This window comes from Xenopus laevis, chromosome 6L, assembly GCF_017654675.1.
Source record: "Xenopus laevis strain J_2021 chromosome 6L, Xenopus_laevis_v10.1, whole genome shotgun sequence".
Classification (NCBI taxonomy): domain Eukaryota; kingdom Metazoa; phylum Chordata; class Amphibia; order Anura; family Pipidae; genus Xenopus; species Xenopus laevis.
In genome coordinates this window covers 25707970-25730484 of record NC_054381.1, presented here as the reverse complement: position 1 = coordinate 25730484, position 22515 = coordinate 25707970, and the positions used below count along the sequence as shown (strand labels likewise).

The window sequence follows — 22515 nt, the reverse complement described above, 5'->3', positions numbered from 1 at the left end:
CTCTTTACTCGAGATCGCTTCGCAAACAGTGATTACCTTGTAAGACGGTTTTTAAGATAAGCCTTCACAAAAGACATTAAAGTTAGGTTTTTGGTAAAGGAAGCTCATTTGCATTTTTATTATGCATGCCCTTCAGTTTAAAGCTTGCTGCTTCTATTCAAAGGGCTCTATTCTTCTCCAAATGTGCCTATTTCAGAGCTATTTATTAAGTCTTAAAGGTACTAAGCTCCAAGACAGTTTACCCTAGGCTAACAAGTATGAATGTCTTAACCCACTTAAAGATTAACATCTCTTGGTTAAAGCCTAAAGAAATGGCTTCAATTCATTTCAAACAATAAGCAAATGCCACATTTGATTTCAATTAAAAAAATGTTGACAAATAAATCAAATGACGTAGCAATCAAACATGCAAAAGCAAAAATGATAACACTTTGCAAATTATGTAACTATGGCTATTATTTTGTAGACTCCTTCTCACAACATTCTCCTATAATATATGCCATTATCCTATAATGTTAATATCTTATATAGACTTGTTTTAGGGATCATTTACCAGTGCTACAGACATCGGTGTTACTGTCCTCTTAGAGCTATGCACAAACCATTTGCACTTGTAGCTGTAATTCTGCAACTTGCTCACAACAGAGTATAGGGCTCCACAGTACCCCAGTATTCAATAGCATGTTCTGAAAATAACTCAAAAAGAAAAATACCAGAAACCCATATATTGGAGGACCTAGGTGAGTGGACACGGAGTCCAAAGGAACACTCCAGTCCAGCTTTAAAAATCAAAGAGAAGTATTTATTAAACATTAGCTCAGTTCCTAGAACAGTGAGCCCAAAACAAGTTCAGGAGCTACATGTTGCTCACCAATCCCTTGGATGTTGTTCCTAGTGGCCTTAAAGCAGGTGCTTATTTTTGGATTCATGGTTTGGAGGCAAGTTTTGGTTGTATAAAAACCCAGTGTCCTGCCAAACTGAGCCTCCTGTAGGCTGCCAGTCCACACAAGGGGTACCAAATGGGCAATCACAACACTTATTTTGCACCACCCAGGATCTTTTTTCATGCTTGTGTTTCTCTGCGACTCTTTTAACATCAGAATGTTGCTCATGGGTAAAAAGGGTTCGGGACCCCCGACCTAGAACATAGATTCAAGTGATTGCACATGTGATGCTCACCTCCCACCAAGTCTATATGTAGTACTACTGAATGCAAGTAGTGCTGCATGGAGAGTTAGACGCAACTCCATTGTAGTAGTGTAGCAGTGTGATAGGTTGCACTTCAGGTCACATGTAGCAAATCTGAATTTTTCTTTTTCTGGCAAATGATGATACCATTTTTGTGACATATATAAACAATTATAAAATCTGGCAACAAGTATGAGTAGATTTTATCTGATATTGTAAAAATATATGTCTGGTGATAATCTGTTTAACTTTCGAATGTTTATGTAAAGAGACTAGGGGAATGTTACTTGATGCTGTTACCTTACTTTGAGAAAATATTGTGGAATCTGCTTTTTGTTTATGGTGCATGTGTGTGCGCTCTACTGAGGATTAACAGTGACCTCATTTAGATTTGAGACCTGTATGAGAAAAGGAGATGTGTAAGAAAGGGTATATGGTGCACTTGTTATACTGTTGTCTTGCCAGTATAGGAGAAATTCCAATAACCCTTTTTTATGCAGCCAGATTGGACAAAACTAGGCTAAACAGAATACAATTGGTATGGCTAATGTCAGGTTTGCTGTTCTCTTGGTGAAGAAATGCCTAAAACTGCTCATGACACCATTTTAGAGACTAAAGAAGTGCAATATTGGAGCTAAAAAAAATCTCCTGCATCCCATCTTAAGCAGCATAGTGCTGTTGGCCAAGAAGAGAGAGAGACACATCAATCCTAACAAAACAGGTTTCTATTTCCCCTTTAAAGGTTGTACTGATATTCTGCCAGCAGAGTTGAAACTCTCGGATAAGTGCCCACCTCAGACTTAAATGATGGAAAATGTTATTATACTTTTATATCATGAAATGGCAGTTTTAGTTTGTAGTGCAGAATAATGTTCTTAATCATAAAATATTTTTCTACCCAGCATGCTCCTAGCGCAGTGGTGCAGTAGAGAGATAATTCCCGGGTTGGCAAAACATTATTTTTAGGGTAGATCATAGGACATTCTAATATAGCACAATCCTATAAGGTTCGCCCAGATGGAAAACACAATAAACATATATATACAACTCTGAGGCTAATATAGGCAGGGGCACTATCCATAACATTAATGAGATATGGCAATATATTGTGAATGAAGTACCCCTACTGTAAAATATAAGGATATTATAACTTACCGAGGAGTTCTATGACCATCTTCTAATACTTCTGTTATCCTCATATTTTGCAACAGGGGGTACTTTATTTATTAATACACATTGTATGAAGGAGGCCACAAAGCATCCACAGTACTGTGCTGCAAAACTGCTGACTCAAAACATGTTGTGTATTTTGGAATAAAAGTTTTGCAGCTTAGTACTGCGGATGCTTTGTGTCCTACTTCATACAAAGTGTATTGATGAATCTTTTAGTCTTTACGGTGTGACCCAATTAAGAAGGTGAGTCCACTTACCGTAATAAAAGTTAAGGGAAGCGCTGGGAAAATTCCATAGGATTGGTACTTTATTTATTATAATACACAAATTTCAGTGAGTCATGAGACAAAAATTACATCACTAAGCTCTGATTATAACCAACGACATTACTAAGCACCGTTTATAAGGATATAATTTACAGAATGTTCATGGCTCTGGTGTATTATAGGTAAATAATATTACACTGGTTATTATGACACCATTGGGTCTCTGTAACTAAAGTAATGGAGCAATGCATTAGGTTTTATTAGGTTGATATTGGGCAGTTCAATTTTGCAGCAAAATTACTGATATAGATATTTTTTCCTCTTTTCATGAAATTGGGCCGAGGCAGTGACCTTTCCCTGCATCAAACCACATCTGCAGTAAATTGCAGAATCCCTTATAATCCTTGGTTTTGAAATTGTGGGGCTGGCCCCCTACAGTGACCCTTAACAACCAATATAGGGGAAAAATTGAGAGAATGGCTATTTGCTCTCCTAAATATTATAAAAATATTATAATAACATTATAAAAAACAAAAAGGGACAGATGCCACAAGCATCCCATTTTTCCATTTGGGAGACACTTGCAGTAATCACGTAACAGTATACAATGGTTTAGGAAGGGCCACAGATCTCTGTGTTCCACTTTTAGTGATTGCTTTGCGGGTTCAAGGGGTGTTTCACCTTTAGGTTAACTTTTAGGGGCTGATTCACTAAGGGTTGAATATCGAGGGTTAATTAACCCTCGATATTCAACTGGGAATTGAAATCCTTCGACTTCGAATATCGAAATCGAAGGATTTAGCGCAAATAGTGCGATCGTACGATCGAAGGATTATTCCTTCGATCTAACGATTAAATCCTTCGAATCGAACGATTCGAAGGATTTAAATCCAACGATTTAAAAAAAGTTAAAAAAGTTAGCCAAGCCTATGGGGACCTTCCCCATAGGCTAACATTGAGTTCGGTAGCTTTTAGATGGCGAACTAGGGGGTCGAAGATTTTTTTAAAGAGACAGTACTTCGATTATCGAATGGTCGAATAGTCTAACGATTTTTAGTTCGAATCCTTCGATTCGATGGTCGAAGTAGCCCAAAAAATACTTCGAAATTCGAAGTTTTTTTACTTCGAATCCTTCAGTCGAAGTTAGTGAATCGGCCCCTTCGTGTGTTATAGAATGGCTAATTCTAAGCAACTTTTCAATTGGCCTTCATGTTCTTTTTTAATAGTTTTTCAATTATTTGCCTTCTTCTTCTCTCTCTTTCTGGCTTTAAAATTGGCGTTGCTGACCCCATCTAAAAACAAATGCGCTGTAACACATTAATTGTTATTACCAATTGTTTTACTCATCTTTCTATTAAGGCCCTCTCCTATTTATTTTCCAGTCTCGTATTCGAATAAATGCAGGGTTGCTAGGGTAATGTAGACCCTAGCAACCAGATTGCTGAAATTGCAAACTGGGGAAATTCTAAATAAAAGCTAAAAAACTAAAATAAACATAAATAATAAAAAAATTAAAACCAATTGCAAAGTGTCTCAGAATATCACTCTCTACATCATACTAAAAGTTAATTTTAAGGTGAACATTCCCTTTAAAGGTAAGGACATGGCTCGTCTGCACCCCCTGATGCTGCTCTCTGCACTGAGACCCAGGGGTCAGTTAATTGACCCACTACCTAGTTATACAAACATCTGAAGAAAAAAAAAACAGATTACACTTTTCTTATTATCTATGGGTGGAGATCCCCTTTAAGAGAGCCTGCACTATATATAAGCAGTACTGTACTTTCTACTAAAAAAGGGCATTTTACTGAGCTTCATACTTGTTATTCATCATTTTCTCATGAGTCCATTGTAATGCATATTCCTCTTATTTCCAACATATGCATGTCAGTATGCTAATGAGCAAAGAGGCTGAATGTGGGTGTCCATACAGAAAGCATACAGGTGCAAGCAATGTATTGGCGCAATTCCATCTGTCACTGAAAAAATATTTCTAAGCACAAGGAAAAAAAAAAATATAAAATAATTGCTGATAAAAAAAAATGCATGAAATCTAGTCTAAAACTCTTCTGCCATCGTCTGCTATAAACAGGAATTACAGGCAACTAACCGTTCTGCATCCTGCCACAATGAAGATGCTCATTAGCAAATATTCATTTATATTTGCATTTTTTTGGCCTTTTTTTTTTATTTGATTGGAACTTACCTGTAGGCAGCAAGGAAAATACTCAAAGCAAAAGTTAGGAAACATATAACGTGACTAGATAGATAGATAGATAGATAGATAGATAGATAGATAGATAGATAGACAGATAGAAAGATGATAGACAGATGATAGATAGATAGATAGATAGATAGATAGATAGATAGATAGATAGATAGATAGATAGATAAAAAGAGACAGACAGACAGAGAGCTAAATAGAGAGAGAGAGAGAGAGAGAGAGAGAGATAGACAGACAGACAGAGAGACAGACAGACAGAGAGACAGACAGAGAGACAGACGATATATAGATAGATGATAGATAATAGATAGACAGATAGATGATTGGGATGATAGATAGATAGATAGATAGATAGATAGATAGATAGATAGATAGATAGATAGATAGATAGATAGATAGATAGATAGATGATAGATAGACAGATAGATGATTGGGATAGATAGATGATTAGATAGATAGATAGATAGATAGATAGATAGATAGATAGATAGATAGATAGATAGATAGATAGATAGATAGACTTTAACTTCCACTGGATTATGTAAAATGTAATATTTCAGAAAGAAAACACAAGAGAGATCCTTTTAAACTTCTAAATTAATATACAAAATCAGTATAATTAGTGTCTCAATGCCTATCTTAAGCAACAGAAAATTAAATCAGTTGCAGTGTTTACATTTATCATTTTACAACTATGAAATTAAAAAAAAAAAAGAAATTAAGGTTAATTAAACTCTTGCGCCATCATCTGCTCTTAGGGGGAATTACAAGCAATTAACTATTCCGTCTCCTGCCGCAATGAGGATGCTCATTAGCAAAATGAACAAAGGGCTAGCCCTGTGTAGCTACAGTCATCTGTTACACTTAATGTTTTGGTTTTGTGATAGTATTCTCCCCGCCATCTGTCCACAGCGGTGGATTTTGACTTACTGAATCCAAGAGCCAAGGTTAAATAAAGATCATTGCTCAATTGTAAGCCCTTCAGAGAACATTCCTTTCACTCAGTATTATTAGGGTTAATGGCAGTGGACAGCGTTTCTATGACTGCATTACAAAATATTGCTTTATAAAATACTGCTTTTTTTTTTAAATACTGATTTATGGCCCAATCATTTTTTTTCTGGTTAATCGATCAATACACATTCTATAGCAAGGATTAATTAGGTCATAAACAACACAAGCTCTACAGGATCATTTTCTGTCCTTTGGTGGCAAAATTAATTCTATATTGCAGTAATGAGCGTGATTTTATCTTGTCACTGTTTCCGGGTTGGGAAACAGTGACAACAAAACAAACAAATGGGATTTATAACAGAAAAAGGCCTAATGTAAAACAAATGTAAGACACTATATCTGTTTGAAATGGTCTTTGCCTAACAATTTGATGCCTGTATATATTATTATTATTAATAAATTTAATGTAAAGGCAGTTATATCAGAAATCTCTGTTACAAGAAGTAGGATATCCTGGCCGCTTGCAGTAATGATCATTATTCACTCACAGACCTGAAGCACAACCACTATCTCCTGAGTGCCAAGTTTTATATCTTTTTAATTACAAGGAAATAAAACAATAGATACTAGAACTAGTGCAGTTGCAGTCACTAGTCTGCAATAGTCAGTTGTGCAAAGATTATTTTTATTTCTAAATTACACTGTATACATTGCAAATAATTCACTCTACTATTTACAATTGTTTTCTTGAACCAACCAATGTATTTTTTAGCTTTAATATGTGGAGGCAGCCATCTGAGTGCATTGTGCCTGATTATGAGCTTTGAGAAGGAGCCAGTACTTCAGGATGGAACTGCTTTGAGGCAGCTATTGTTTCTCCCCTTCCCATTGTATTTTACCACGACCTAGGCTGTGATCCCTAGCCCCACCTAGTGGTAGACCTGATAATAGAAGAGGTGTCAGGTAGCTGCTATCTGGTTAATTACTCATTGTTCTGTTGATAGGCTGCTGATGGGCTGCTAGGGGAGAAGGGAGGGGGGTGATTTCACTCCCAACTTGCAGTGTAGCAGCAAAGAGCTACTGAAGTTTATCAAAGTACAAGTCACATGACCTGAGGACACCTGGGAAACTGACAATGCGTCTAGCCCCATGCCAAAGTTAAAAAATAAATATTAAAAAAATCTGTTTAATTTTATTTAAAAAAAGTGGATTTCAGTGCAGAATTCTGCTGGAGCAGCAGTACTAACTGTTGCATTTTGAGAAATAAAAAATGTTTTCCAGCGACAGTATCTCTTTAAAGATACTGGTGTCAAAGGGTTATTGTGACTATTGAGTAATTATCTTTTTTTTGGGCCTCTATCCTAGCTGGTTGCTAGGGTAAATTGGACCCTAGTAATCGAATGCCTGTTAAAATTACAAACTGAAAAGCTGCTGAACAAATGAAGCAAAATAATTCAAGAACCATGTTTCTTGAAAAAGTTTCACCAATCATCCAAGTGGCTTCTTCAGTTCAACTAAAGCGGTAGGGAATCAGTTTCGGACTGGCCCAGCGGGACACCGGGAAAAAACCTGGTGGGCCCCAACCCTCATGGGCCCCCACCGGGTCAGACTCCTTCTCCCAAAATTCGGGATTGTACAAAAAAAATTTGGCTCCACGCAACGTCGTTTGCGCACCTAGAGTTCCGTTTGCACATGGCCTAGTTCTTGCATGCGTGCCATGCACCACCTTCAAGCCGAGCGGCGCATCACAGTCGGGGGGCAGGGGGGGTACTTGGACAGCAGTCCCGGTGGGCCCCGGCCCCCCAGTTTGACCCTGTAGGGAATTCCCCAGCATATGAGGGTAGTAAAGTCAGACATATCCAATCACAATGGTTCCGTTGAACTTCAGTAAGGTGTTGGGTGAAACTCACAGATGTGTGAAAGTCGGATCCAGTCACAGTTGTACCATGATTTTCACTGAAGCAGATGTTAATCTAAATTAAACCTCATGCGCTTTAATTTTGACCCATTTATTGTACTCAAATGTGAACCAATGACTTGGTGCTATTCCCTTGAAGGTATTTATTGCTTTCTTTTCCACTTCTTCCATGTAAAGGTTCACTACCATTGGAGACACTTTGGAAGACACATGGCCACAGCCATGTTTTGGTTGTTGTTTTTTTTTTTTTTTCGAGAATTATTAAAGCCCAATGCTGCAAAAAGCCAGAACCCGCAAATCCACCATCTCAGACCTGTAGAGGTTGTGTATAAGTCAATGGCAGAGGTCCCTGTCCTAATTGGAAGTTATCGTGGTCTGAACTGGGTTTACCATGAAAATCGGATAATTTCCGTCAAATACCCTAAATAAATCATCTGAATAAATCGTACGCTTAATTTGAGTTTTTTAAATTATAACTAAGGTCAAATTGGGTATGGGAGTTTGGCCGTGGTTTTTTTAATTAAAATAATGAGATAAATTCACATTTTAGTAAATACCCCTCTTAATGTCCAGTTGCCTTTGACTTAATTCTACTAGATACTGTATAGATTTTAAGATATTACCGTGGCAGTGTTTACTCCGCTAATATGAGTTTTAACCAACAGCACCACCTGCTGTTGATTGGTGAGAAAAGGAAAGTCTTGCGATTGTTGCTCAGATAATAAAGTTAGTGAGCAGTGAAAATATGTCATTTCTCTTGTAACTCAGCAGAGCAACATCCCAACATCCTAATCCCTACATCATGTTCCTCCCAGGATCAATAACCATGTACCGTTGCAGAAGCTAAAAAATAACTACCGGTATGAAATATTATTTCATGAAGAGCATGTAAACCCAAAAATAAAATGTAGCTAAAGAGAGCAATTTTAAGCAACTTTACAGTCTAAATTCCTTAAATAATTTCAGTGATTTTGGTGCTACAGGTATAGGATCTGATATCAGGAAACCCGTTATCCAGAAAGCTACGGATTACGGAAAGGCCATCTCCCATAGACTCCATTATAATCAAATAATGAAAATCTTACAAATGATTTCCCTGTAATATTAAAACAGTAGCTTGTACTTGATCCTAACTAAGATATAATTAATCCTTATCAGAGGCAAATCGATCCTATTGGGTTTATTTAATGTTTACATAATTTTTTAGAAGACAAAGTATGGAGATCCAAATTATGGAAAGATCCTTTATCTGGAAGACCCCAGGTCCCAACAATTCTGGATAACATAGTATGTTTACATGTAATTACGAATGAAAGCAGTGTCTGCGACTGGATCTGACCCTTAGTCAGTTCCTCCACTTTTACTGGTTCTGTCTCTTAAAGAGGCAGTCAGTTCCTCCACTACAGCTGGCATCTGCTAGGGTTTCCGTCAGACCCACCAGGGCAGAGAATAGAAAGAGGCAGACAGATACAACTTTAAATAGCAATTAAATCTACAAATAACTTAAAAAAATTAATGTATATCGGAAAGTTGCTTATAATTCAGTTTTTTCTCATATTAGGCACAACTTTACATTTGTTCTTGCATCCCCTTTAAATGCATTTGCATCAGCTATTCCAACAGCACAGGTAGGATATGCCATAACTTTTCTATTTCTATAATACACCACTGCTTGTGCTTAAATCTGCTCATTTAATTATCAGGGATATCATCTGTTTTTCTCATTGTCATTTGCTTCCCTAAAATACATAAATACACAATTATAACCCTTTTATAAATAAACCCTCCCCAATAAGCTTATTTCCCTGAACTCTTATGTAAAATCATTGAAAATCCTGATTATATATGCGACAGTCACTATTGTGTGTTTTTTTTTATTTTTTTATGGCGACTATGCAATTTCTCTTTAAATATGCCCCTTAGTCTAATATCAACCAATATTTATTGATTCATCTATACAGTAGGCTTCAATAGTAGAACACAAATAGATTAGACATTTCTGGTATATCTGTTTGTTTGGAATGTTTGGATTTTTTCATTTAATGCTCTTAACTGTCAAATGTCTCCTTTCTAGTGAAAATAATATATGTATACATAAGTGAATATATTTTGTTTCTTACAGATATTTTCCTTCAAGTCTGACACTAATATGTCTACATATGATTTAATATTTTAGCATTCTTTACGTCCATAAAAAATATTTTTAAAAGCAAGTGAAAAAAACATTTATTTTATGTATTAAAGTCTGCATCCTTGGATATAATGAAAACCTAGATTTTGGTGTGGAACATTTGGGTGGTTATAATGTGTACTTGCAGTTAACAAAAAGCAGTTATCAGAATAAAAAAAAATGCTAACTCATAAGAAGCAATGGAAAGATCACCATGCATAAAGTGTTTCAAAACGGAGCAGATAAAGCAGCAGATCTGTTACTCTTTATTTATAAATACAAAACCCCAAAAGCTAAACCAGTGAGATCCCAGGTCGTTCTGGCTAGTCCATTTACTCCAGAGTCACTAACAGAGAAGTATACAACAATCAGTACACAGCACGATAACTGCAATTAAAGGAACAGTAATTCAAAAAAATAAAGGTTTTAAAGTAATAAAAATATCATTTTGTATAGCCCTGCACTGGTAAAACTAGTGTGTTTGCTTCAGAAACACTACTATAGTCCATATAAACAAGCTGTTAAGTAGCAATGGCTATAATTGAAAAAAAGGCTATATGGCACAGGATAAATAATGTATAATAGATAACATTATGTTCTACAGAGCTTATCTGCTGTGTTGAGCCTTTTCCCCTTTGAATAGCTGCCCCCATGGCTACACAGTAGCTTATTTATATAAACAATAGTAATGTTTCTAAAGCAAACACAGCAGTTTTACTAGTGCAGGGCAACACTGCATTATAGTTGTATTATTTTAAAACAATTTAATTTTTTGATGTTACTGGTCCTTTAAAAAAATAGAAAAGGTTATTTCTTGTAGAAAACACTGGTCCCTTTACTTGTACTCTACCGCCCCCTTTTGGCCACCCTTAACACAAAAAGTAAATTATTGTTATCCTTTACTGAAATACAGGTATGGGATCTGTTATCAAGAAACCTGTTATACAGAAAGCTCCGAATTACAAAAAAAATTGCTTGCCAGAGCTAAGGGGGGCCCCGGCCATGCTTCACTTACTTAATAAGCTGGGACTCCAGCATCCGAAGAGAAGACTTAAAATCCCATACGTGCATGATTTTTCTGCTTTTCAGTTCTCTGTATCCTCAATGGTTGATTAAATTTATGTCGCGGTAAAGCTGCATTGGGATTGGATAGGCTGGAGGGAAAGGTCCTACTTCACCTATACAATCCCTGTACAGCTTTACCGGGACTTAAACTTAATCAACTAATGAGGATACAGAGAACTGAAAAGGAGACTGATCATACACGCACCGGAGCTCCTGTGCTCTTTTCTGAAGATTTCAGTACGCTGACAGGAGGGGGGCCTGGCTTATAAAGTAAGTAAAGCATGACCGGGCCCCCCCTTATACACAAATACCTGCTTGGCCCGGTACAACTGTCCCCCCTGTGCCCCCCTGATGGCGGCCCTGTATATACATATACATGGACAGTTAAAGCAGCAATAAAGCAAAAGAGAAAGCACTGCATTCTAAATACCTGTTTAGGGTGATCACTTTGTTCCAGCTCTGCAATTCGTCCTTCCAAGGACTGAATGAAAATATCTTTCTCAAATAGTTTCTTTTTTAATGCCTGGACTTTAGCAGAAGAGGCATCTCCTGAATCAAAGACTTTGCTCCCTGAATGAGAACCCTGCCAACAGAAAGAGACATTTCTTAAAAATCTGTGCACTGGGCTGTAGCACCACCATCTGGCAAAAAAATCAATGTGCAAAGGCACAAATAACATTGTAACATACACTGATACATGTCTCAAAATACCGTAGAGTTGGTATGGGGTTAACCAGTGAGTGGACATTATAGGGGGTAATTTATGATCTCTGAAACAGTGTGCAAAATGTAAATTGCATCAGTGGGATGAATTAGAATTGCTGTACAAGACAGCCTTTAACCCATAACATCAGTACCAAAATTTTTTATATATACGGTAGAACCCCCATTTTACGATTTTCAGGGGACCAGAAAAAAATGGTGTAAAATCCAGGAAAATGTAAAATCAGGGACATGTATTATGCATAGTATATAGGTGGGACCTCAAAACAACAATGTAAAATGAGGGGAAACTTAAAATCAGGGGATGTAACATAGGGGTTCTACTGTAAATGGAAGCCAATTCCACCAACAATGTTCCAACTTCTATTGGAAAGGCTTCCCAGAATAGTAGAATCATAGTAATAATAATAGTAGATTGGAGTCATATATAAAGGGCATTTTTTCACACATTACCAAATCATAATTCTGCATACACGGAATCTGTTGTTTTTCTGAACTCGAGGAGCTCAATAAATTAGGTTTTCTAATATAGGTTTTGCCCTCTGTTTGTGATGTCTAAAATGAAAAAAATGATCAACAAATCCTTTCCTAACAAATGAAATGAGTCAAGTGAGCACTCTATCTTCCCTTCAATGATAGACTGATCAGATGAGGCACAATGGCTCATAAAGTTAACAACATAGATATCCCTAGGCCAATTATCTGTACCAAAATGAAGGAGGATGATAATATCATGAAGTTCAGCATTAAATACAAACAGGATTGGCCCTTCTGATAGTCTAGTTTTTGCAGCTTTTGTTAACAATGCTTTTGTTCAAGATGGAAAAAAGGAGATAATCCAATCTCTTCCTAACTGGTCTTCCTGACTCCCATCTCTCTCCGCTCCAATCAATCTTAAACTCTGCTACCAGGATCCTTCTGCTCTCTCCTAAAAGGGAACCTGCTCAACCCCAACTAAAATCCTTAGCGTGGCTGCCTGTTAAAGGAACAGTTACCCCAAAAAAATTAAGTGTTTTAAAGGAATGACTATCATATATTGTTGCCCTACATGCTGTGTTTGCTTCAGAAACTCTACTATAGTTTATATAAAAATTTGCTTTAGCCATGGGGCAGCCATTCAAGCACAAGGTACACAGTAGGTAGCAGCTAAATTCAGAAGAATGCCATTGTATACTATTGAGCTTATCTGCTATCTGCTGTGTATCCTGTGTTTTTTCTCCTTTTTCAGCTTTGAATGGCTGCTTCCATGGCTACACAACAGCTTATATAAACTATAGTTGAGTTTCTGAATCAAACCAACCAGCATTACCAGTGCAGCACAACAGTTTATTATATTTGCATTACTTTAAATCACTTTTATTTTTTGGTGTCACTGTTCCTTTAAACAAAGGATAGCATATACAACCCTTCTACCAACATTCAAAGCCCTTCACTTCTCTGCTCCTCACTACATTTCTTCTCCACTCCTCTCCAAGCCACCTTCTCTTCATTCACATCCACTGCCAGTCTGCCACCTCTTGTCTCAACCCTTTCTTCTTACCTCTGGAATTCCATCCACAAATTCCTCCATAAGGAACCCTCTCTCAATCTCTTCAAGAAAAAACTAAGAGCCTACCTTTTGGGTCACTAGAACATTAGCCTAGTCCTGTGCCTACTGACTTTTCCTTACCTTGGGCACTTTTTCATCTCCAATTTGTACCTGTATGTTACCCTCCCATCCACTTAAGACTGTAAACTCTACGGGGCAGGGACCTCCTTCCCACTATGTGGGACATTCACTAAGATTCGTAGTTGTGCTAGCGTACGCTTCGCCACGCTTCGCCGCACTTCGCCAGGCATAGTTTCGCCAGCGCTACGCAAATTCACTAAAATCCGAAGTTGCGCTCAGGGGTAGTGTAAGGTTGCGAAGTTGCGCTAGCGTTGATTCGCTAAGCAAAGCAAAGTTACGCTAGCGATGGTTAATTTGCATACGGCACCAAATTCAAATTTCATTGGAAGTATTCGTAGCAGCACTACACAAGCCTGGGAAACCTTCAAAACATCAAATAAAATTTTTATTTTACCCTACACATGTGCCCACTGTATAGTTAAGTTGCCATGAGTTAGGAAATGTAGGGGGGAAGGAGGGGAGCCCCAAAAAAAATTTCGATCTTTTTCAGCCTATCACCCATAATAAAGAAAAAACACCAGCGTTTTAAAAATTTTAACTTTTTTTGAAGCAATCCCTTTCTACTCTATTGCGCTTCATCTGGTCTGAGGTGGCGAAGGAAGTCTGGCGTAAAAGGTAGCGTTCAGAACAATGCGCGCGTTAGTGAATTTGCGTAGTTACGTCCATTGCGCAACTTCGCCAGGCGTAAGGGTGCGAAGTAACACTAGCAAAGTTACGCCAGTGTCCGTTAGTGAATCTGCGAAGTAACAAAAATGCCCAACGCTAGCGAATTCACACTATTGTTAGGTTATGTCTCTTACTACAAAGCACTTAAGCTCTTTGTTCTGATATGAACTCCATGTATATTTATTATGTGATCTGTCATCGTGTATTATTTTATATATATATATATATTGTACTTTTATGCACTGTACAATGATGCGGCTCCATAACAGCGCTTTACAAATGAGTCAAATGACTAGCTGCCAGAGTTAGGACTCTGTGTTTATTTCAATAAGGTAGTGTTGCAATCAGTATCTATTTATTATCCTTTATATATATTGCACTGGCACATTTAGACATTGCTTTACAGAGATTGTTCATCAGTGCTTACAATCTAAGGAATGTTGGAGGAAACCAGATAGTGCCTATGCTGGTATCAACCTAGGACCACATAGCTGCACTAGCAATTGAGTCACTAATTAAATGCACATTCACTCAATTATGATAAAGAGCATCACCAACTTATATGAACACAAGCACATTTACTGAAAGGGGCTATTTGGTGCTCACAACAAGCTGTACCATTATACATTACAGCACATATGAACAGTCGATGCCTATCAATCAAATAGCAGCCGTGGGACATGATCAGGGAACATGCATTTTGAATGAGTGTGGTCTACACAGAGTAATGTCATACACACAAAGCACAACACAGATAGTATTTCACTGTAACTAAAACCACAGATTCACCCCAGCTTTTCCTACTTCAACCACAATGCAACACTTTTAATCACAGCTAATTGAAGTATGGCTATTCTTCTAACTGTAGCTTACTATTGACTGGCATGCATTTATAATGTCAGCTGGGGGTGTAACTATAGAAGCAGGCCCTGCAACTGCTGGGGGGCCTCATAAGATATAGGGAGTTTAATGGGACACTGACTGATAAATGGTTTCAATATGAGTTTATAAAAAAATATATATTTGTTTTCAAACCGTCTTAATCCCTAGTTAAAATCTGATGTAAAAGCATGCAAACATGAATCATACTCATATGACTCATGCCTTCATTGCCTAACCCATTACAAGGTAATTTGTCACATCTCTGTATGGGAGGAAATCCCTTAAAAGCTTTATTTAAACCCTTTCAATAAACTCACCTCATAATTTGCCTTTATTACTGCAAGGCTATCGATCAGCTGCTGCTGGTAGCTCTTCCTCAGTGTGGATACTTTCTGCAAACATATGCACAAAATTGATACAATGAAACAAAATATGTTAGACACATAAAGGTGAACTAAACCCCTCTAGGAACACCAGTCCCGCTTATGCCCTCCCCCACCTCTCCCTCCCCACACTATTAGGCAGAAAGTTGCCCTTGTTTAAACACCTAAGCTTAAAATGCAGAGCAGTGCAGCAGAGTTCCCCAGCATCATCTTCTTCCCATTTCATCTGGTAATCCAAAATAATTGGCGTTTCGGGCCATGGCCGAAAAAAAACGAACTATTCGGGCAAATAAGAAAAATTTGTACGATTCGAGTTTTTGCTCAATTTTATGGAGTCTTTTCCTGACCCAACTTTTTTGAGTTATTTTATTGATAAACAAGATACAATGGTGAATGGGAGTTTGGTCAAGCTTTATTTAATGAAAAGATGAGATAAATTAGAATTTTAGTAAATAACCCCTAGGTGTCAACTAGGAGACCTGAAGAAGATGCGAATGAGATCTGTTATTCGGAAACCCGTCTAGAAATCTAGAAAGCTGTAAATTACGGGAAGGCTGTCTTCCATAGACTCCATTTTATCCAAATAATTCACATTTTTAAAAATGATTTCCTTTCTCTCTGTATTAATAAAATAGTACCTTGTACTTGATCCCAACAGAGATATAATTAAAATCAGAGAAAATGGGAAAAAGATACTATTAGGCGCAGAGATTCTGCTGCAAGATGTTCCATTATTAACTACATGTTTCAAGCAATACAAGCTCTTTTGTACAGCTTGTAACATGTTGCGTTGAATAAAGGCACATATTGCAGCACAATCTCTGCGCCTAATAGTATCTTCCCTTAGATTCGAGCCCAAGCTTAATTATTAATATATGTAACCAATCCGCAAGTTTGTATGACTCGTAGAGATTATTGTCAGAAAATATACACCGAAGTAGCAAAATGATTAAGAACTAAGGGATCCGTTTACTAAAGCGCGGTAGATTTGACAATATGTTTCCGCATATTATCGCTGCGAATATGTTTCCGCCAAATTACTAACAGCAACTAAGTTTACTAAACTGGAATGCACTCAGAAGTAATTGCGATCACTGGCGGTAACTACGTTAATGAACCAGCTTACCTACGTTAGCGGTAATTTCTGCGAATTGTGAATTTTCTGGTGACAAGTTTGTGAATATTTATGCTATAAAATAGTCTTGTTTTATGGCGTTTATTATGGCTTGATTTATAGCCAGATATGTATCTTAAAAACTGCTAAACTTTATAGATATTATCAACAACACAGTAAACAGATTTCAAACATGTACATCATATAAATCCACATTTCAATACATCCAGTCACAAGACTTACCCCCTGCCAATAGAATCATATAAAACAATTCATAAACAAGTTTTACCAATCAATCTGTGTGCATCATATAAATGTGATTTAATCTAGGTTGATGAAGTCTTTGGTCCCTCCTAGCCATAATTTGTCTTTCAGATGAAAAAGCTGCTGTAGCAGCAGACAAAAGAATAATCAAAAACATCTTTGATTATCCTGTCACTTCTCTCTTCTGCTGTCAGGAATGGCAACAGGAATAATGATGGGTAAAACAAGGTGTTATGGGATATTTCTTGTCCCCTTGAGGATTTTCTGGCGAAAAAATAATTTACCGCCACTGTTTACATGGCAGTAAAATTTTGCGAACATTCTGGAGTAAATTTTGTCTTTCACTGTTTAGTAAACCGGGCATTAATGTGTATGTACCATTATTTTCAGCAAATGAGATAACTGGCAAACACATATTCTTGCACAAGAAAAATTAGTAAATTTATATTTACTGCAGGTTTGTAAACTGGCGAAAACATATTCGGCGATACATTTATCTATATTTTGTGCGCATATTTTTACCGCGCTTTAGTATACTGACCCCTAAACTAGCTTAATGACCAATCACCACTTCAAAGCAAACTAGTTTGGAAAGTGACATTCAAAAAGTAACTAAAATGTAACTTTTATTAATGTTTGCAATAAAATGCGCACACCATTAGACAAACTCACTGATCAACAATGTAGCTAGCAGTGCAGGACAATGTCCTTTAAAAACAGTAACTATTAAAAACGACAACAGGTGGCTACATGGTGTTATGTACGAGACGTGCTCAGTAAAGAAAGAGTTCCAGCACCAATGGCTTAATATACACCCGCGCCCACTCTCTCCCTTCCATTCGTTTCATACGTGCTACACCTGCCTGTCTACGTGGGGACAAAGTGGGAGCTAGTCACACCACCGTCCTACTGCCCTATGCCGTCATATTGCTTTGAAGTGGTGATTGGTCTTGAGCTAGTTTAGTTCTTAATCATTTTTGCTACTTTGGTGTATATTTTCTAATAGTATCTTTCCCATTTTCTTTGGTTTGAAACTATTTTGTTGTGGACGGGACCAAGGGATATAGATACCTAATTGTAATCCTAAGAAGGTTATGTATAACAGTTTTACACTATTGGTTTGAAGATATAATTAATCTTTATTGAAAGCAAATCGCCCCCCTTGGGTTTATTAAATGTTTAAATGACTTTCTAGCATACTCAAGGCATGAAGATCCAAATTATGGAAAACCCCAGGTATCAACAATTCTGGATAACCGGCCCCACACCTGTATTAAAATGACATTGTCATTGGATAAAAATCCATTGAAGAAGCCCATTCTGTTCCCAGTTGGACAGCCCTGGTTTAGAACAGGCATAATTAATGCTGTTTTCTATGTAGCTCAGCAGTTATCAACGATTTCCCTTACAATACTGGGAAAGTAGGTGACTGATCCCATAAAAACTACTCTATGGCCACATCCTGCACTATGATGCTAAAAAAGAAGCAGCTGTATAAAGTATATTTTGCTTAAAGGCATGATTCACCTTCATGCTAACCTTTAGTATGCTATAGAATGGCCAAATCTAAGCAACTTTTCATTTGGTCATGATCATTTATTTTTTATAGTTTTTGAATTATTTGCCTTTTTCTTCTGACGCTTTTGCAGTTTTCAAATAGGGGTCATTGACCCCATCTAAAACCAAATGCTATGTAAGGTTACACATGTTTTGTTATTGCTACTTTTTATTATTCCTCTTTTCACAACCCCTTTAAACAATTAGCTCATGTTGGTGTCAATTTAGGCAGGAAGAAAAATGCAGGCAGAAAACCACCTACCTTTTTGTACACCTCCTCCAGATCCTGTACTGTATAGTTCATTTGTTCATACATTTTCATGGCATGCTCCTCAATCTTCTGTTTATATTCCGCTTGCAGGAGATTTTTTTGGAAAACAATATCTTTCTTCAGATCATCCACAGACTCACATGGAAAAACATTTATTATTATTATTATTATTACTAATAATCCTCCCCTACTTTCAATAGCATTTTATAATACATCATCTGGGTTCAGATGGTGAGAGGAAGAGGGAATTATTTGGGCTTGGTTATCCCTTGGTTATCCAACTTGCTCATTTCACTCTTTAGAATGAAGTCTGCCTTATCTTTTATGCCTAAGAGCTAAGGCAGCACAGAGAGGAGCTCCTTACTCCCTACACTTAGATGGAGTGGGGGAATTATCATGATCATTATAGTGAAAATCTCACCTTGACAAGGGATTGCATCACACCGGTCACTTCTTTAAGTTCCAGAACTTCGCTTACATCTGTTTGAGTTGCATGATCTGTTCCAAAGAAGCCCACTCGCAACTGGTCTGAAATTGAAGGCCTAGAGATATGTGACATTGTCATTTGTTTTTTTTTTTTTTCTACATCTCAGCCTATCAGAGAAGTCTGGCTATTTACTATAACAGCATGCATTTCAATAACAGCCAGATAGAGGAGAAAAAGAAAAACTGAACCAATTTCCACTATTGGGTTTATACAGTATTCACTTAAAGGCATAAGACTAACATAAAAACATAGTATAAGGTTGATGGGTTTATAGCAAATGCAGGTACTACTATATTCAAAACTACCCTCTCTGCACTGGGCAGGGTCTACAACATGGAACAGCAAGTGACTGCCACTGAGAAACACTTTTATGTTGCAGCAGCATGGAGGAGATTGGGCAGCATGGAGGCTCGTGGTTAGCAATGTTTTTTGTAGCACGGGAATTAATATTTGTCATCACAAAGGGAAATATAAACTGAACTGCAGTTCCCTTTTAGGTGTGCCAAGCCACTGGCTACCTACCCACACTATGGAAATAATAGGCTGCGTAAACTCCTGCCAGGAGATGCTGTCCCAGAATTCTCTATGAAGCAGGCAACGCTCTGCATTATGGAATGCCAGATCCTATAATGCATCGTGTTGTTGGCTTCGCTGAGCATCATGGAACAGTTTCTGCTGGCAGGAACATGCACAGCACAATCTGATTTGGACATGGCTTCAACTGCACATGCCTGGTGTCAGTGAATATCACCCGACAACCCTTAGTCCTACTCTGCATAGATAGATTGATAGATGATAGATAGATAGATAGATAGATAGATAGATAGATAGATAGATAGATAGATGATGGACGGACGGACGGACAGATTATAGAGAGAGTAAGAGAGATGACAGAGAGAAAGACAGACAGATACATAGATAGATAGATAGATAGATAGATAGATAGACAGACAAACAGACAGATGACAGACAGATAGACAGACAGACAGATAGATAGATGACAGACAGACAGACAGATAGATAGCTAGATAGATAGATAGATAGATAGATAGATAGATAGATAGATAGATAGATAGATAGATAGATAGATAGATGATGGACGGACGGACGGACAGATTATAGAGAGAGTGAGAGAGATGACAGAGAGAAAGACAGACAGATACATAGATAGATAGATAGATAGATAGATAGATAGATAGATAGATAGATAGATAGATAGATAGATAGATAGATATACATATAGATGACAGACAAACAGACAGATGACAGACAGATAGACAGACAGACAGACAGACAGACAGATAGATAGATAGATAGATGACAGACAGACAGACAGACAGACAGACAGACAGACAGACAGACAGATAGATAGATAGATAGATAGACAGACAGACAGACAGACAGACAGACAGACAGACAGATAGATAGCAGACAGATAGATGACAGAGAGATAGAGAGAGACAGACAGACAGACAGATCGATGATACAAGGATACATATAGACAGACAGAGATAAATAGAGAGAGAGATAGACAGACAGACAGTGCCTGTATGACTCCAAGTTTGATCTGTACCTCAGTAGCATCTCTATGGTAAAACATTCCTCCGTATCCTCTGGGAGCGCGCACTTCACTCCCGCCGAACTCCCACTGGACTCCATCATGCTTCTTCTGGCAATTCTCTGCCGCTGGGTCTCCAGCGTCCGTCGCCATGACAACAAGCAGGCGGAAAGGTGGAGAGCTGTAACTTCCGTTTCTCGAATAACCATTGTTATTCAGTACCATGTTTCGTGCCGGCAAAAAGTACAGGGACTTCCGTGATAATCACCAGGTGGCGCTGCGCGTTAATCGATAACATGGTTCACCTCGGTGTAATTCAAGGCAAAGCGCCACCTAGGGACGGTCAGGCAATGTAGAACATTATAGCTAAAGAAAATGTTATTTATGGCCTTGTCCTGCTCTGGTGCATTCTATTTACAGCCTATTAAAGCGTTACACCTGAGATTAAAGGCACCATAGAATGTAGTGCTCTAAACGTGAATCTTTTCAATTAGACGTAGAGAAGGAATTACTATGGTATAAGAGTGAAAATCTCACCTTCACTAGGGGTTGTATTTGCCATGCCCCTAGGCTACACCCTATCAGGGGGTTACAACACAGTAGGAAGGCTATGGGAAGCCAAATTCCCATTAAAGGAACCCCAAACCAGTTGTAAAACCCATATATATAATAAAAGGCTAAAACTAAACGTTTACAGCATTGGACCAGGGTTGTGGGTAGCGTTATTATTATTATTATTATTAATATGTATTTATATCGCCACCTTTTCTGGAAAAAAATACCGACCTTCCTATACATTTATATATTTTCCCTATTAAAGGAAAACTATACCCCCCAAACAATGTAGGTCTCTATTAAAAAGACACTGAGTAAAACAGCTCATGTGTAAAACCCTGCTTCATGTAAATGAACCATTATCATAATAATATACTTTTCTAGTAGTATGTGCCATTGGGTAATCATAAATAGAAAATTGCCATTTTAAAAAATAAGGGCCTTCCCCTGAGATCGTAAGATTCACTGTGCACACATACAAACCACATGTAAGGTCACATGAGCCAATTAACAGACAGAGTTCTGCCTTTTGCTTCCTCACTTCTTCCTGTTACAGTTAGTGTTGTAGTATTTCTGGTCAGGTGATCTCTGAGGCAGCACAGATAGAGTCATGAAATGGTGGTTCAAGGCAAGAGATGTAAAAGTGCAATATTTATGTAAATATATATTCCAGTTTGGTAAGATTCTTTAATATGTCATTCAATTTGATATAAACTATCTGTTGCTTAAGTATTCATTTTGGGGGTATAGTTTTCCTTTAATAACATTGGAATCAACCATCATTTTTACTGGCCAGGTGGCAACCCTAGTTGCGGGGCCCACCTGGTGACATGGAATGCCCCCTCCAGCCGTACTGCCCTTCTATGTCTCTCATCACTGCATTATCACTCATTATCACTCATTATCTCATCACTTTTACATTAACTTGCAATCAAGCGAGAGGGGGTGGGATGCATCCAAAGTGCAATGGGTCAGCAGGGCCCATAAGGGCCAGGGCCCACCAGATTTTTTCCCTGTGTCCTTCTGGCCCAGTCCTACCCTCAATCCATAGCAGCTAATAAGATGCTTTCTTATAAACAGGTGGCCAGTAAATTATACCTTCTGAGACGCGGCGAAACAAGACCACGCCAGGCCCCCCCTACTGTAAAAACATTTTGAGGGGCCCAGTGCACATTATACCTCTCCTGCCCTGTGGTGGCAGTGGCATAACTATGGAAGAAGCAGACCCCGTGGTCACTGGGGGGCACAGGGAACAGGGGAGCCCGTACCACGGGGTCTGCTTCCTCTATAGTTATACCACTGCTTCTTATTGGTTGATGTTGCTGATTAAACCTGCAGCAAATCGTTGCCCCGTTTTATTACATAATCCCCTATAGTTGGTCCCTAGGAGAAGGGATGCTATCATGGGGGTTCATGGGGTACCACAAT

The 22515-nt window shown here is 37.9% G+C and overlaps 1 protein-coding gene across 4 annotated transcripts in view; it reads right to left on the bottom strand.

The window, feature by feature from the left end:
• Window positions 1–21296, bottom strand: part of c10orf67.L (chromosome 10 open reading frame 67 L homeolog) — an 81560-nt gene extending 60264 nt beyond the window's left edge. The window contains exons 1-5 of one of the 4 annotated variants that reach the window (XM_018267266.2): window positions 20548–21296; window positions 18909–19029; window positions 18479–18622; window positions 15216–15290; window positions 11389–11541 (exon numbers count right to left, since the gene is read on the bottom strand). In XM_018267266.2, coding sequence (XP_018122755.1) covers window positions 11389–11541; window positions 15216–15290; window positions 18479–18622; window positions 18909–19029; window positions 20548–20741 — 687 coding nt within the window. In that variant the 5' untranslated portion in view covers window positions 20742–21296. The remainder of the gene's footprint in view (window positions 1–11388; window positions 11542–15215; window positions 15291–18478; window positions 18623–18908; window positions 19030–20547) is intronic. The other 3 variants (XM_018267264.2, XM_018267265.2, XM_018267269.2) reach the window with 3 other exon arrangements.
• Between the last annotated feature and the right edge of the window lie 1219 nt (window positions 21297–22515).